General features: G+C 45.1%; 1 protein-coding gene across 5 annotated transcripts in view; it reads right to left on the bottom strand.

Annotated features, from left to right (window-relative positions):
- Nucleotides 1-1,235: 1,235 nt before the first annotated feature.
- The window catches only part of LOC147454909 (uncharacterized), a 116,761-nt gene continuing 99,911 nt past the window's right edge, over nucleotides 1,236-18,085 (bottom strand). For 2 of the 5 annotated variants that reach the window (XM_086516724.1, XM_086516727.1), the window contains 6 exons: nucleotides 5,241-5,379; nucleotides 5,020-5,128; nucleotides 4,751-4,863; nucleotides 4,612-4,670; nucleotides 4,413-4,521; nucleotides 1,236-2,226 (listed from right to left, as the gene is read on the bottom strand). In XM_086516724.1, the coding sequence (XP_086372850.1) occupies nucleotides 1,951-2,226; nucleotides 4,413-4,521; nucleotides 4,612-4,670; nucleotides 4,751-4,863; nucleotides 5,020-5,128; nucleotides 5,241-5,379 (805 nt within the window). In that variant the 3' untranslated portion in view covers nucleotides 1,236-1,950. The other 3 variants (XM_086516725.1, XM_086516728.1, XM_086516726.1) reach the window with 3 other exon arrangements.

Genomic DNA, 18,085 nt, shown 5'->3' with positions numbered 1-18,085 from the left:
ATTTTCTTCTCATAAATATGTGCTCACAAATTATGATTATTCGATATTGGACCGGGGCGGGGTTTTTTTTTTTTTTGGGGGGGGGGGGGGGGGGGTGCATTGCCCTCCTAGAACTTTCTAATTTTTTACTCTCAAACTACACCATATGAAACATTTATGATTGACATACTTATCGTGTAGAAGCACATCCATGGCGTTCATGGTCACTATGAAAGCTTTAATTTTTTGTCTGTGGAATACAACTTCTCCAAAATAGCAATAAAAAGGAGAAATAAGACCTTAGACCCAAGGTCGCTTAACTTCACTAAGGCAAAACCTTTTAACCTTTTGTTTCTTGGAAAAAAGCTCATCCAAAACAGCAATAGAAGGGAGGAGTAACACCTTCAATCCAAGATCGCTTAAATTTAATTAGACCATTCATCTCAAATGCTAGCTTCACATTCAAGCCAATGTTCACGAAAATCGAGGGTTGTGTACTTTTTGACTGGCCAAAATTGCAAGATCCTCGCTAGGTTTAGAGCTTACCTTAAAGAAAACCAGTAAAATTTTACAAATTTTAGTGTACCTAAAAACCAAAGTGTGCCCTTTTTTTTTAGTAGTCTGGTGAGCTCTGACTCAAACCTTTGGAGCATGATTTGAGAGAACTGAAGTTGTAGCCATCCACAAAAGCAAGTGTAAGGGGGGAACGAGCAAGGCGTGTGCTCTTTCTATCACAAAGGTGGCATCCCTCCTCTTGCCTCGTTCAATAATTGTTTTACTTTTTTTCCTTTAGCAAGCCGGGAAGTCGGGACCTACTCTCGCAAGGTGAAGCTTTTGTCACTGATTTCAGCGCTGTGAGGCAACCTTAGACACCGCCTTGGGCACGATGAGCCTGTTCAATATTTTAGAACTTCCACCCTTGAATGACACTCAATCAAGGGATCCCAGGCAGACACTTAAACCAAGGATTTTGAAAAAAAAGTTTGGACCTATGTATCAAAGACAGGGTATCTTCATTGGCACTTAAAAGGCTTTCAAACAATGAGAGCAATCTTTAACAAGAAATAAAGGTTGAAAACAAGAGAAGCTTCTGTCGTTTCTCCAATGGGTGTGAGTGCAATATATATTAACCCCAAACCTTCAATCAATTTATAATGCTACTAGTTTTGTGTGTACACATTACCTATTAAAATGCATCCTCACTTTCTAGGCATAGACCCATTCTCTTTGAAGCTGGAAGGAGAACTACTTTACACTGACAAGAAATTCAGTTCTTAAATCTCTTGCTGTTACAAGGGTAAATCAAAATGATTGTCTTTAACAAATGTATTGACCATCTCAAAGTAGCTAGCCAAGCATGTTGGCAAATGCATGCTACTAAGACTAACTCGGGTGAGGGTAACATCCGAAGATCATTTCATGGCCTCCCGTCCTTGGTTTGGAACCTTGACAAATCACCGCAAGATGTTTGCATCCACAGCTCGGTGTAGGATTAAATGCATCTCCACGCGAGCAATGTTAAGTAGCCGCTTTAGCTGTCCTTTGAATCGTGACTCTGCTAATCTTTTCAAAATCTGAAATTCTACCGAGAAGTTTCTGTTCTGATGTTACTCTCTTCCCAATTCTCCGTTACCGCTTCTTTGTCAATAGCTGTCACCACTAGAATCTTCACCCGATTGGAACGAACAGAATCCCCTGATTATTACTTAGCCCACACACAAGCACAAGAGTTGTTGTACATTACGTTGAATGGTGCATTGAGACCGGATACGGGGTTTTTTGCTACGCAGCATTGGTGTAAGTGCCTTTCAATGATTGTCCATGAGCAACATTTCCGTAAGCTACTTTCAATGTGCCAGGCCGTGATATCACCATCAGATTAACCTTCAAAATCAGGGCATAACAACACTCTTGCCTTGATCTTGCAAAAGAGCAGTTTTGTTGTCATCTAAACATGGACCCTCAAAGCAATCATTCAACCCTGATGTAAAAACCATTAGTTGAAGAAATGGTTTGAGGAAAACGGAAACTGACAATATCATAAAATACTGGCGATTGAGAGAAGAATGAATGTTCATGCACAGCGTACAGTTTTTTACACGGAGATACCTGAGAGAGAACTGATGTTATCCGTACTGAATGATCAGCAGAGCCAGTAATGTACTTGTTTTGAGTAGGATGCCAATCTACAGAGGTGATTGCCCCATTGTGTTTGAGAGTGTGTTGAGCTTGCAGCTTCTTCTGCAACTGCATGAATACGTGGAACCAAGCTAAGAGAATGCACGACATCTGCTACCACCAGTTAAGGATGCTCAACAAGCCCTCCAAAAAGCAAAGGAATCTTCAATTGTTCAGTCAAAGTGGACGATAAGACTATTCAGTTTAAACAAAACAATTGAAACAGAGGATCCCCATATCAGACTTCAAAGCCGAGCATTGCGATAGATATACTCATCTGATACAAACCAAATCATCCTGTATGTGTAACTGTTGAGCTAGTATGTTTACTTATGAGTTCACAGATAAATGAATCAAGTCGCAAAATCTTTTCCAAATTTCCACTGATGCAAGAACGAACTCTATTCACAGCAGCAATCAAGGTGAAGATCATTTTTTAATGCAATAAAGGACTCCATTTAATGCCAGAAAAAACACATGCACATCGTACGAGGCAAACAATTAGTTCTACCCAGGATGAGAAAGCAGCACAACCAATCTTCCTGCTTGAATTTAAATTGTAACTCCACAGGCTTGAACAATAGCCTGTTATCTGTGGCACTCTCCCTTTGAGACCTTGTTTGCAAATCTTTCTTGTAAGAAATCCCAATGAATCATGCAACCCTAGGGAGCCTATACAGTACCCTTTTCCTTCTGATTCAGAAGGTTTGAAATGCTCGGAAGGTCATTGTTAAATGCCATCCCTTACTGGTGGATGGGCAGCTTGAAGTGATATCTGATAATCAAGTTCTCTCTCAAAACCAAAACAAGAGCAGCTACATTTTTTTATTTTCTTTTGGAACCCTCTGGTACACACAGTGGAGAGTCAAGACCGAGGTTAGAGATTCTATAGCCACGGAAGAAAACCGCTCCAGAAGAGAATCATGCCAATCCAAGCCCCGACCATGAAGCTGAAGACCAACGATGTCCATCCCACCTCAAGGAGCCCTCCAACAAATTTGCTGTGCTTGCTCTAACAGTGTAAAGGGAGGAGAAAAGCCCTAACCGAATCTTAGTCAAGGTAGCAGCATTGGAAGAAGGCTCTCCACCCAAAATATGCATGCAGCGAGACTTCCGTATACACCACACAGAGATGCTGGCAACCATGAAGAATCCGGAATCTCGTGCTCAAAGCAATAGTAGGAACCCAAATTAAGTATGCGAGGGCCCAGGGACACACCATGCATGAACACGGTCTGCAGCTTTCCCTTAGTATCAGAATGCCAGCCTGGAATTTGCTGCTTCTGTGCTAATCAACATCAAGAAACAAATTGTTCCGCCCTGACAGAGTGTGCCTAAGGGCAAGCCCACAAGCAATGCTTCAATGAGTCAGGCTGTAGTATATCTGTAGAGAAAGATCCATTGGTAGGGTACCTCTCTAGAGTTTCATCCCTTGGTGAAGTGGTTGCGTCAATCTATCCGCCGAAATCTGATCCCATTCATAGGTGGCAGGTGGCTAGTAGCCCTGCGACCAGTGCAGTGGGCTTGGCAGTGTGCGGCCACTACTGCAAAGTAGGGTTGATCCACTGCGGCATTGTGATACATACGACATTTATGTTCTGATACTCTACACCTTTGAATAGGGAAGCGCCAACCTTACGGAGGGCATGCTACATTGACTAGGGTGGGAGCTACACAAAGTATTTATCCCAAATAGTATGGCAGTCACCCGAGTCGAGGGGCCTTGTATGCTTCCAGAAAGGGGGCAGAAGAGGAGTGCGGAGAGCTATATTATGGGGTCCTGTGTCCCCAGAGGCTAGGAAATCATCTTTCAACATTCCTTCATACCATATACGTTCTGATTACAGTGGACCACCTTCCCCACCACACCCAGCCACTACCATTCAAGTCACTCATGATCCAACAAATATATATATCATGTCTATGGAGGACTGAGATACATGGATGTGCTTGGCTCGTCTCAGCACATTTGCATACGGTGTCTTCGTTAAACTTCTCACTGTCATGTTCTGCCATCTCCATTCATGGATACATTCAATTCAAACCTCCAAGTCAACCACTCTGTATTAACATCTTTTGAATGCTCTACAGGTATTAAAAAAGGTACCTAGCCACTACTCCTTATGGGCCACAATAAGCTGTTAAAAGTGAACCTTTTCTCCTATCAGTCTGCTCACATGTACCTGTTTCACATCTTTCAATAGTTCCAGACTCGCCCATCAATGCCTTTCATTAAACACAATTCGAAGCCTTACTTGGTATACGGGGGAGGTCAAACAATTGGATGTTAAAAGCAGCATGTTCCCTCGCACATCAAGTGCCATTTCATGCCGAGGTACAGCAACTTCGTTCACACGACAAAACCTGTAACAGAAGGCAAGAAAGTTAAAGCACTGATTGCAGAAGCTTAGATAGTTGCAACTTGCTCATCTATGTTTGACCTGGAATGCTTACATGCTGGCATCTTGCTCTTGAAGAACCTGTCCTTGATTATGTAAGCTCCATTCAAAAACCTGCCCATTTGCAAAATACAAAGGTGTCCTGTTAGACTCACGTATCATGTATCTGTTGGCAGCTCCTGAACTTACACTACCTTTCCATCAGCACCTAGACTGAAGATGCTAGCTTGGTCGGGTCCAAATTTTACACAGCTAACTGCTGAATCATGAGCCGGCCAGCCTGTAATAGGCAGTCTACCATAGGTATCTGTATCACTAAGTTAAAAGAGAGAACTTGGACACTGCAGTAATGTGGGATTTCCAAGATTCATGACGAAGTTCCTCGTTACGATCATAACGTCAAAAGGACACCAAAATTTGAAAACTGCGGTACCATGAGGTGCAAAAACATCCAAAAGGATACCAAAAATATGGATTAAGCCATCTGTTGCTCCTGCTGCTAGCATTCTTCCATTATGATTGAAGCAAATAGATGTGATTGTAGGTGGATCTTCCCCTAGTGGCAGGACAGTCTACAAACAAAATAGATGTCTCGCCCTCAACCTAGCAAACTTGAACAACACACCTCCCCCCTCCCCCCAAATAACAAAACGGACAGTAATGAAATTTGATACCCTTGCATACCAGGGGCTTCCAGGTCTTCATATTCCATAACGTGAGGGAGGCAAACCCCTTCGATTCAAAGTTATGTCCTCGGTAACCAGTAGAAGAAGCTGCGGAGGCAAAAATGGGTTCTGCAGGACTGCACTTCAAATCCAATATCCTGCTTCAAGTAAACACAGAAGATAATAATTCCATAACCCAAACCTAGCTTTGCTTTCCCTCAATTTATCAATATTGCCAATTTTGCGTGCTTGAAAATTAAACTCGATTTTGCAAAATAAGAGAAACCCCCAGGAACCTCATATATCAAGCATTTGCACATGGAAGCAAAAAGATAACTCTTCATCCTTTTGCACTAAGAACTCTTGAATTAAGAAATACAGGGACGAAGAAAACTTGAGCTCTTGGAGGCAAACCTGGACAAAACTTTAGACAAGAACATACTATGGGAGAGCCTGCAACCTCCATGTTCTTCTTTGCTCCAATGAGATATGAGAATCAAGAGTACAAAAGGGAGATAATGTAACCTCAACTACAAGGTAGTATATAGAAGCAGTCCATAATATAAACATGCTCGAAAGGACTGAGCATGTAGAGCTAAATGTTGCAAGAAGATATGTCAGTGTCACCTACCAGTTGTACCAGCAAGCTAGCAAGCACAGTGGAAAATGCGGAGGAAAAAGTCGGTAAACAAGGACAGCACTTCAATAATTCCGTACCCTGAGATAAGCTTGGTCGATTGCACTTGTCAAAACCAAACTCAAGAATATACATAAGTAGACAATGACTTCATGCAATCATGCCAAGTCAAGTCTGTACACACCACCGACCATGCGTAAATGTCACGTTCTCTTTCAACATTTCCCGAACCCCCCATCTTGGTCTAACATTTCGCATTAGACTCATCCAGAAGTCACGACTAGACAATCACATCATGGTCTTACATTTCACATCGAACTCGTCGAGATGTTTTTGATCCATTAGTCAAAAAGAGATAGAATCGCAAACATTTCATTTGTCAAACTCATATAAACCTCAAGTCCCTAGAGGGGCCATCCTTCCGTGTTTTATTACTCCACACTCCTTCCAAAAGATTACACTTACACTAGATCTAGCACAGAATATAGAACAGGTTTTTGACACATCAATCAAGTGATGGTTTGTGCCAGGTGAGTTGTGCATATGACACCATCGATCCAGTGTTAATTTGTGCCAAGAAAGTGCCCAAAATGCGTGTTGAAAAATCAATCCGATGTTGGTTTCTGAGAATGTATGCATGGTTCCTTAGTATGTTAACAGTCCAACACACATACATAGCTCAATAATACCTCCCGTGCTGTTCAGGCGGGTACATCAGTCAAGTGTTGGTTTGTACTAGCCCTACATTGTCCCATAGGATTGACACCAAAGAGACTTTTAGCTCCATTCAGACGGGGAAATCTGAATTCTCCTATCATGCTTCAAGATCGACATGGATATCCAAGGCTAATAGGATAAATACGGATATCTTTGCACATTTCAAGAAGCTCCCTATGAGGACTTCTATTAAGGCCTTGCGTGATTCTACAAATGGGTTGCACACAGATCCTGATGTCACAAGTCTGTGAGTGGCACACTTACCATCTTAAAAGATTGGTCGAGGGGGACCAAGGGGTTAGGCTTAAAAACCTAACCCTAACCCAGCTTGAAGACTTTGGCCGAGGGGCCCTGATCCTATAAATTCAAGCATAGTGAACTCCTTACTGCCATACGGACCCCCACCTGTAAATCGTGCCAAAAAACGTGGGCTGCTGACATGGCATCCGTACAGATCCATGTTTTACAGAATTATCCCCTGGGTGCCAGCTTTTGGAGGGAGAGCTTTTGGGAGCCATAGCTTTTCGTAGGAGTTTCTTTTAGGCCAGAGGTCACATGTAGAACGTTTATAAGCACAACCAAGGCCTCTAGCAGATTAGCTTGGGAGCAACAGCAAAGAGAGGACCCTCGGACATTGTACCTTGTGAAGCATCAATAAGAAAGAAATACCGAAAGGGGCGCCAGCCTTTGGGGCTAGTGCATCTGAAAGTAGAAGTCCGCCACTTCATGTCAATTCCTCTCTCTCTCTCTCTCTCTCTCTCTCTCTCTCTCTCTCTCTCTCTCATATTTCCACAGGAATTTTTACAATCTCGGCTTTTCCGGATTTTCGAATTTTCAAAATCCTGCATTTTTCAGACCTGCAGGGATTTTTACAAGGAATTTGGAAACTACAGAACTCACAGAAATTGCAAATTGACACGTACAGAAAGCAAATATATGCGATGTAGACTGAATGTGGAAACACATGTATGCATAATGCGGTGCGTATAGGTTTCTCTCTCCTCTCTCTTAGAAAGTGAAACAAATAAGGCAAGAAAGATGGCGGCGCACTACATGGTCACAAGCAAGAGGATGACAACCATTGAAAGGGAGTTGAAAGAATGCAAAGCCCACATGGATGAATGGAAGAAAGAGAAGAATTTAATTCTTGAATGGAAAAAGAGGGAGGAACAGGCGAGGGAGCTAGAACACAAGGAGTTCCGGGATGGAATTCAAGCTTTAAAAGGTAGCATCTCAGCCCTTCGGAAGGAACTCGACGAAACCAAAGAGGGAGGACGCCTTGAAGATGGAGAAACTCAACCATCAATGATCGATGAGCTGAATAGTATACGAGCACAAGTCAAAGAAATAAAGGAGGAAGGAGAAAAGAAGACCTCATGGGTGGAGGTTCTCTCCAAAATGCAAAAGAAGATGGATGAGGCTGAAAAATGGATTGAAGTTGTCAAGAAGGGAAAGGGCAAGGAAATTCCGACTACACCCGACATCATCAACAAGACACTAGAAGAGGAACAACGAAGAAGGGTACGCGCTCTACACGTGAGAGTGACCGGCCTAAAAGATTCAGATAAGGTGGACCAAGAGGTGAAGAGCCTCATGTCCATGATGGGGGTGGAGAAGCCCTCGCACACACAAGCTTGGAGAGTGGGCAAGAAGAGTGAAGGTAATGGGGAGAGTTCAAAAGAACGGGCTCCATTTTGAGCTTTCCCTCCATGGAAGAAAAGAAAGACTTTTTAAAGAAGAGGCCAACCCTCAAGAAAACAGGTATCTTTTTAGGAGATGATCTTACGCTCTCACAGCTTGCACATATGAGAGAGGTCATGCCAGAGATTATAGCAACAAGGGAGAAGGGAAAGTTAGCTTTCTACAGAAATGGACGAGTAGTGATTACAGAGCACCGCTCTACATGACTGTGCGAGACCTATGGGACCACTCTCAAGATGGCGGTTTGGAACTGTAATGGTTCGTATAGACTTGATGTGGGGGCCTTTGAGGACAGCTTCAGAGACAGAGACATTGTTTTCTACTCAGAGACTCATCAGGCTCCAGGAGAGTTGATGCCGCAGATATCAGGATACAGATGGGAGACAGCTAGCCGGACATGCACCAGATCTGCACATGGGACTAGAGGATCAGGAGGTGCAGGAGTTCTTTTCAGAGAGGAGCTCCAACCACTACTGCACGCAGCTAGCCGGACATGCACCAGATCTGCACATGGGACTAGAGGATCAGGAGGTGTAGCAGTTCTTTTCAGAGAGGAGCTCCAACCACTACTGCACATAGTTCGGAGAGATGATCATGCCAGATACTTGTGGGTGAGGCTTAGGGCAGAGACTGGACGTTTCTTGTACATTGCCATATGCTATTTTCCTCCCAACACTTCAGTATATGCTTCACCCAGAGGATAGTCTCCTTACTCTGTACTTGATGATGTCTTTTGGGAGTTCTCCAAAGATGGAGATATCGTACTCCTGGGGGATTTCAATGCCCGTACAGGCAGCTAACAGACGGTCTTCTATGACACCTCAGAGGAGATGCTTAGAGAGCTAGAGCTAGAGGAGATGGGACTTGAGAGATGCTCACACGACAAAGAGCATACAAAGTATGGGAGATACCTGAGGGAGATGACAACTACTCACAGTTTAGCCATACTGAATGGCTTACCGACTTTCCCATTGTCTACAGGTTTTACTTGTTTTCCACACAGACATGGGTCCAACACTGTAGACTATGTTCTGACACATCCGAGCTTTATCTCTCACATTCAGGATTTCACAGTGGGGCCCAGGCCTGTAGGGATAGCAGTAGATCATGCACTTTTGACATTATCAGTCTCCTTTGAGTACAATACATCTCAAGCCTCACGGGGTGGTAGACATCCACGCTATACTTTTACACCAGAGACTGACTCAATCTATGCAGAGGAGATACGTAGGCTTTTATGCACATCAGAGCCAGTATACACAGTGGAGGAGATCACATCTATGCTGACAGTGACATTACATGGGGCAGCGACAGAGGCATACCCACACACTCAGCCTGGTCAGAGACGTCGTTCTAGGTACATGTCTCAGAACAGCTGGTATGATGAGGAGTGTCGACAGAGGAGAGCTCAGATACAACGGGAGCTTACATTGGGAGTGATCACCTATAGACAGTCTCGTATTGCTACACGACGACTAGTGCGACGGAAGAAGCGAGCTTTCTTGGTCCAGATGGAGCAAGATTTATATCAGCTCTTCCTTAGTAGAGATTCAGGAGAGGCTTGGCGTCTATTCCATGAGCAGCCTCCCCCACCAGTGATTACTTCTATAGAGATATGGGGGCAGTATGCAACATCTTTATACACTGTACCTGGACAACCACCACTACCAGATCCACCACAGCCATGTCCGGCTACGAGCACCTTCTTTACCACTGAGATGGTAAAGGAGGCCATTGACAAGATGAAGACCAGACGGGCACAGGATCATGAGGGTTTGGTAGCAGAGCACATTATACATGATGGGGATTTGTTGGCAGAGATGCTTGCACGGTTATTCAACCGTGTCATGTGTGAGGGCTTCCCTGAGTCTTGGAGATTATCTACTATTGTACCTATCTTCAAGACAGGAGACCCCACAGTGCCGGGGAATTACCGTACTATCATGGTAGGACACACATTGGCACGGTTATATGCATCCATCCTTGAGCATAGGCTGAGCAGTTAGGCAGAGATTATGGGCATACGGGCACCTGGGCAGGCTGGTTGCAGGAGGGGTTTTTCCACACTAGATAATGTCTTTACACTCAAAGCTATCATTGAGGAGGGTCGAGCACATGGTAGACGGATATACTGCAGCTTTGTGGATTTCCGCAAAGCTTTTGACACAGTACCGAGGGCCAGATTGATGCGCCGACTTATGGAATTGGGGGTACACACAGAGCTGATATGGGGGATTATGGCATTGTACAGTTCAATGATGGGTCATGTAGTTCACTCCACTATCGGAGTGAAACAGGGATGCCCACTGTCCTCTACTTTATTTGGTATGTATGTTGATGAGGTCTCTCATTATATTGACAGAGGAGGAGATAGAGGTGCTCAGCTTGCGGGGACATGGATCCCTCTTTTATTGTATGCTGACGATATCGTGTTGATATCAGACTCACCAGAGGGTATGCAGAGACATTTGGACGCATTGCATAGTTTTGCGGAGGATAGTGGATTGTCTGTCAACCTTGGTAAAACCAAGGTCATGGTATTTAATACCACGCCACAGTGGGTTAGGAGATCAGCACCTACTTTCACATATGGGCAGGACAGTATGGAGTACACTGATGCATACACATATCTTGGGGTGGTCTTTAGTGGACCGAGGTTCACACTGAAAGTGGCAGCAGACACTAGATTGACTCGTGCCTATGCAGCCCTAGGCGGTTTAGAGAGGATTTGTTCGCAAGTTCAATTCTAGGAACCTCGAACAAAGCTCTGGCTTTTCGACACTTCGGTCGCTTCAGTTATGCACTACGGGGTTCAGGTTTGGGGACCGTCTGTTGACAGTGCTAGATGGAGTAATATGGAGAGACCCTTGATATCTATGATTTCTAGGCTGATTAGAGCCAAAGCCTCAGTCCCGCATGACATCATACGAGCGGAGCTGGCTGCCCCACCTATGGAGGTTGAGGCACTCACCAGATCAGTATCATTTGTACACAGCTTATGGGACACCACCAGGGACAGGTATGCCAGGCTTGCTCTTGAGTCATCCAGACAGCTGGCATTCCAGGGAGATACATCATGTTGGTATGCACAGATGAGCTCATGGTTTCAGAGGCATGGTTTCAGCATGGATAGCCTGCCCGACGAGAGACTTAGACCAAGATGAGCCAGGACGAGTGACTAGACTAGCTGGTCTAGTATTGAGCTGGACAAACCAAGCTGGACTACGCTAGTCCAGACCAACATAGGCGAGAGCTTAAACGAGCTAGCTCCTCGACCTATAGGCACAGTGGAGTGAAACTTCAGTTGAGGTCCCACCGGGCGTGCCAAAAATGAGAGCACCTATAGCGGAGATAATGTGTCATGCCCTCTATAGTGGGTGCTCCTTAGTGCAATGTGCGTGAGATCTCACTCCATAGAATGCAAACAAAGAAGACAATGAACAACAGAGCAACAATAGTACGACTCAGCAATGAACATGAACAGCATGAACATCGACTAACTCAAAGAAACCAATACAGACTCTGGCATGGCAGCACACTCAGCTCCAACCCAGATCTCATAGGTACAGTGGGGGTGTCGAGGCTCAACTATGTAGAGATGGTGCATACGTGTTGTGTACAACTCAAGATGACAGACTCTAGACCATTGACCGCACAAAAGTAGATGACACTATAAAACTCAAACAGCTACGGATATATACAACCATAAAGAGCCACCAACGGCTCACCAATATCTAATCCAGCTAAGACTATCTCAAAACTGTGGTCGTGGTAGTCTAGAAACGCGCCCGCTAGACCACCACCCGTATGCCAACCACGTGTCACAGCCCAGCCAAAGTCCATCCAATGTGGACTCAGCCCAAGTGCAACTAATCGTCTGCCCGGTGCCTATGACACTGTAGCCCCGCTACAATGATCATACTGATTTGGAAGGACTAGGGATTTTTGTTTCTTTCCATAGACCAGCCCATTAGTGCCCGAGCTGTTAGAGGGTGAGGTGCCCTCGTCAAAACTGCTATAATGCTTTCGGTGCTTTCTAGACTTCTTCTGGGATGTGATTTTGTGAGTTTTTTTCTCCGCTTCTTGTGCTTCTTTTCCTCCTCACTCGAGTCAGAGGAAGAAGAGCTCTGTGAGTTGCGGAAAGACGAGGACGAAGACGGAGAACTGGGGTCATCCTCAAAGCGAAAGCGCTTCTTGGATTTACTTGCTTCCTCGAAAGTGGATTTCCAACCTAAGTAGCCGGGATAATTTGTTGAATGGCTCTTCTTTCGATAATTTTTTGTAGTCTTTATCAGTTTGTTGACCTTCTACTCAAGAGCATCTTCAAACACCTCTTGCGAGTACAGTTTCTGCTTTTCTGATTTGCTTTCCTCTTCATAGCCGACTTGAGAGGTAAATGGACGGCATCTTGCCATCGTGAATAAACCTCGTCAAGTGCGTGGTTTTTTAAATACTTTCTGTACTTTGTGTACTTTGGGTCCTTGGGAGTACGTGATCATCCTTTTGGCACATGTCAACCTGTAATTGACGTCGGTACTCCATCCTGTCGAGATTTCCTGGCGGGAACGGGCCATGCTCTTCCCCTAATTTCTCTGAAGGAGGTCGGCTCCCGTTGGAATCTCCATTGGTTTCTACTGATCCCTCTCTAGGATTGCGGTTGACCTCATCGTCGCGAAGTCAGGTAGTCGGTGGAATAGTTTCCTCTTTACCGGATTCATTGTGAAAATCCATGTGTGTTGTGGGAAAAGGGAACAGATCCTTCGTAGAAGAAGAATCGGCTAAGCTATGATACCATTGTAATAGGCTTGAACACTCCAAGGGTGAAATCTACAGTAACACACGTGAGAAATTGCAAAACGATTGTATTGAACTATATATATATATATATATATATATATATATATATATATAGAGAGAGAGAGAGAGAGAGAGAGAGAGAGAGAGAGAGAAATGAAATGAAATGATATATTAACGTCTACAAAAGGCCAAAATGACCTATGAGACCAACTGATTACAATGATGAGTCTAGTACCAAGTCTGGGTACAAACAAAGAAAACTACAAACAAAGAACTGATAGGAGTGCTACCAACTCCTATGGGTGGCTGGTAGGCTAAGCAATGGTATCATGCCATAAAGGTACAAAGTGGGGATAAGTGTCACCATGATACAATATAGCAGTAGCATGAAGCCTATCCAGATCGACACTCTGGGTGTCGTGCTAGAATCCTGTGGATCCTCTGCCGCAATCTCCGCCGGTGCTGGGTGGCTCCCCTCCTCAATTGCGGTCGTCTCGATCTCCCTAACTCTATAGCTCAATCAATGAGAGTACCGCTGGTGTGTGTATGGGTGGGAACCGAGCTCTTTGATGGTGGTGTCCCCTCTGCCTCTATGGTACTCAGACTGAAGAAATCTGAGATGCGTCTCTGGGACTGTCTCTGTCTTTGCCCACTCAATAGAGCGTCTCTATGTCTCTGTATCTCAAGTAGGAATAATCCGAGACATCTTTGATCCTGATATCTCATGACTCTATCTAACGAGTCAAAACCATCTCTGAATAAACAATGAAAGCTTCCCCGTATCTCATAGTAGACTGTGCAGCGACATATGTAGTGAAACTCTCTCTCTGGCTCTGCATGGCATAACTGACATATCCTACTGTCTATTGGTATGCCTCTCAATCTGCCTGTCTCAATCCCAAGTTGGTGTGAAGATGTGCGAATCTGGCCTATAGCACATCGTAACCCATGAGATAGATGTGTGTCCATGTAACTGGGCCGTGTGACAAATCCGTCTGTCGTGAGTTGGAGAAGATGCTCTCTATAGAAAACCCTCTTCGTACCCAACTCCCGTGATGGCTCTATCCATGTCCTCTTGCTATCAATCTGGATAAGATCCTGCCGAATGAGTCTAGTAGTCTCCATCCGTGTAAGAGCCAAAGATGGTGCATCAAGAGAATACTGGAAAGGGGTAGTATCTAGGTTGGGTCTAGTCCTCTTTCGTCCAGGTCTAGCCAAGAGGTCTAGTCACTCGCCCTGGTCTAGTGGAGTCTGGACCAGTGTGCAGTAAGTAAAGGTCTTCGTGCTCAAAGCTTGGGAGGGCTTTTGGTTACTGCATGACACATACAAGGCAATCAAAAGAACGACAAAGCCCACTACTAAGTCATTTGAAGTACTACCACAGGAAGTGTCAAGCCTTTTTGCCAAGTAGAAGTCCACCAACCCCATTACCCCTACCTTCCCCCTCAACCAGTTCTACACCTCCCCAGTCACTCCCATCAATAAACTTCTCATCCACTGTGTTATAGCAAGCTCCAGTGCAACAAGCTCCTGCACATATAGCCATGGAGGAGCTCACAAGCGTTCTAGCTAAGGTGAATATTAGGTTTCCGACTTTCAAGGGTCTCTCCACAGAGGATGCTAGCTACCATGCCCGAAGGTTTGTTTCTCTCTACAGAGGTCGTGGCTTCAACCGAGAAGATACCTACTTTGTACTCTTCCCATCTAACTTGGATGGATTAGCAGACAAGTGGTACAGTCAGTTTGCAAAGAGCCACTTTACTACTTGGGCTACATTAAGACAACAATTTTGTGAAGCTTTCAGACCCGGCGACTTCCAAGAAAAGGTTCTGGATGAGTTGGCCAACCTGTTGCTTCAGCCCAAAGAGACTTTTGCAGAACTCATGACGAACAAAGTCTCTAGTCGTCAAGCTTCCTCAGCAACCAAGTGAGTTTATGGTCAAGAAATGGGTAGAGAAGGCTCTTCCAAAGACTTCTCAGCAAAAACTGAGAGAGAATCTCCGACTTGACGCCACCCTCGAGGAGTTTGTTGCGGCTGATACTAGGATAGAGGGGGCAAGGAAGCTGTTTACCGACTCTTCTTAGGTAGAGACTGCCTCTGTACTCTTGGAGAGTCCATGTGACCCTTTGACTTCTTTAGGTAGGGAACTTGAAGCCCTAAAACTACAACGCGCTCTTCAAGAGGAGAAATCAATCTCTCTTAGACAGGAGAAGCCCCCACATCACAAGGCTTTGGATCAAATCAAGAGGGAGCTAGAAGAGCTTAGATCGCAGCAGGAGACTAAGGCTATGGTATGGTGCAGCTCATGCCGCTCTCCAGGACACCCTCCACAGGACTATCCCCTTCGTGCTTATTGCCACTTCTGCGAAAAGTCTGGACATGAAGACAAAGATTGCTACTATATCAAGGGATTGCAGCAAATACAACAAAGTCTCGGTCCTTCTCCCCAACAAGGGCTAGCACCAACATCCAATATGGTTTCCCCCTATGGCCATCCAAATGACATGCCACCTTTGCTCAATACCCCTACTGTCCAAGGTATGTCCGGTACTTTTCCGTCTCAAAATTTTTATACTCATGCTCCCTCAGACCCTAAGAGCTTCTACACCTCAGCTTCCAACTCCATGCAACAAGAGCAGAGACACCTCCTCCCCCGTTTCATCCATCAAATCGGCCCATCTTATGCTACAGATGTGGAGAATATGGGCATTACCAAAGCAAGTGTCCTTTACCTGAAGGGTCTTCTCCTTGCCGTCATTGTCCGGAGTGGAGTCTAAGGACCATTACAGTAAGGATTGTCCCAAGCAAAGGGCATCCTCATCTTCAGGCCCAACCAGAACCAACAAGAATTCTCATTCCCGAAGATCAATCTGATCACACTGAACACCATCCCTCAGCCATCACCTGCTACTCATGCAGTTAGACCACAACTAGGGGAGCCTGCTGGCGTCCTCACTCGGGCACAAAGAGCAACTCTTGGTCTCATCTTGCCAACAGGTCCATCTCCACTTCCACAACCTCACCCAACTGACGAGCCCTTCATTGGTGCTAAGAGCAGGCCAACCTCTATGCTATCTGACATTGATAGAGCCTTCTTAGAAGCAATCGCTGACTTGCAACAGGTCAAAGTTCCAGAGGAAGCCCAGATCGAAGGAGCTAAGCCCACAGCGGAAGCAATCTTGAAGAACACCTTTCAGTAAGTGTCGCTTTACGATATGCTCCAGCTTAATGCAAACCTCAGAATTGACACCCTCTCAGTCATTCAATCTCTATACCCGAGTGCAGGGCCTACTGGCGGGCACCTCCCCGTACAACCCTCAAAGTCTTACATGATTTCCTATCCAGCTGCTCCCCTCACCGATTACAAAAGTCCTCGTCTCACTGTATCTATTCTTGGGCATCAATTCTTTAGCGTCATAGTCGATGGTGGATCTAAGATCAATCTGATGCCAAAGTTCACTATGTTGGCTTTAGGTCTATAGCTTACCCACCCTGCTCCACACCCTTAACCAAGCGTGTGCTCGAAGATGTAGCAGGGCATGTCTTGTACAGTTTCATGGATGGGTTCAGTGGATACAATCAGTTGGGCATCCATCCAGGTGATCAGATCAAAATGGCTTTTGTGACTCCTTGGGGTATTTTTATCTACACTAGAATGTTGTTTGGGTTGAAAAATGTTCCACCTTCCTTCAATCGCACAGTATATCTCATATTTTTTCCTTTGCTTATGGATCATCTTCGTATCTTCATGGACGATTTTTCAACCTTCTCGGGTGCTCAGTGTTCAACCCCAGTGGAGAATCTAGAGGAGCACCTCGCTCAGCTCTCTGCTATCTTCCTCAGGTGCAGAGAGGCACGCCTGAAGCTCAATCCGAACAAATGTTATATTTTGGTCACTGAAGGTACACTTCTAGGCCATGTGGTGTCTGCTAAAGGTTTAGCGCCCGATCCAAAGAAGATAGTAACCATCTTGAAGTTACCCCCTCCAATCAATCCAGCAGGTGTTCAGAGCTTTGTAGGACACATAGGCTATCATTGCAAGTTTATATGCATGTATGCACAGGTGGCTCAACCATTGACCCGACTCACCAGTGCTATTGTACCCTTCCAATGGTCAAAACGAGAGGCTGAAGCATTTGCATACTGCAAAAAATACCTCACTGAAGCACCTATTTTAGTTGCCCCTAATGCCAATCAACTGGCTGTGGGTGTTGTGCTGACTGAGCCTAGTAAGGAGTTCAACCAGGATCGCCCTGTTCACTATGCAAGTCGGCTGCTCACCAAAGTAGAGCGAAACTATAGTACCACAGAAAGGGAAGGTTTGCATATTGTGCTCTATAAAAATTTTGCCATTATTTATTTGGGGTCCACTTCACAATTATTACTGATCACCATGCCCTGCGCTATCTACTTAATAAGCCGCAAGTTGCAAGTCGAGTATGGCGGTGGCTACTCTTATTTCAAGAGTTTGATATCGAAGTGGTACTAACACCCCGACAAACATCATGGCATGGCTGACCACCTACCTCGCATCCAAACTGGTGAAGCAGCTACAGGGGTTGAAGATTACTCTCTTGATAGCAGTCTCTCTAAGATGGATACCACTCCGGAATGGTACGGTGATGTCTTGCATTTCCTATCTACTGGCCTCTACCCAGATAATGCATCTCCACTGCAGAAGAGAAGATCGATGTTGAAGTCTAGGCCATTCACTCTGATTGGAGGCCAGCTCTACAAGCCAGGACCAGATGGTGTTCTAAGGCGGTGTGTCTCCCCTCATGAAGTTAGGCATATTCTGGAGGATGCCCACAGTGGTCTCACTGGTGCCATTACCCCGGTCATATCATTGCCTAAAAGATTCTATAGAGTATTCTATGGTGGCCCTATGTTTTTCGGGATGCAATCGCCTATGTGAAAGTTTGTGATGTGTGTCAGCGCTGTGGGCCTAAACCAAGCAAGCAGTCCAACCATCCTCTGAAGGTCTCTATGGTATGGCTGCCCTTTGAGAGAT

The sequence above is a fragment of the Adiantum capillus-veneris genome, chromosome 7, assembly GCF_014529385.1.
Source record: "Adiantum capillus-veneris isolate H3 chromosome 7, ASM1452938v2, whole genome shotgun sequence".
Lineage (NCBI taxonomy): Eukaryota > Viridiplantae > Streptophyta > Polypodiopsida > Polypodiales > Pteridaceae > Adiantum > Adiantum capillus-veneris.
This window is presented reverse-complemented; position numbering and strand designations above follow the sequence as displayed.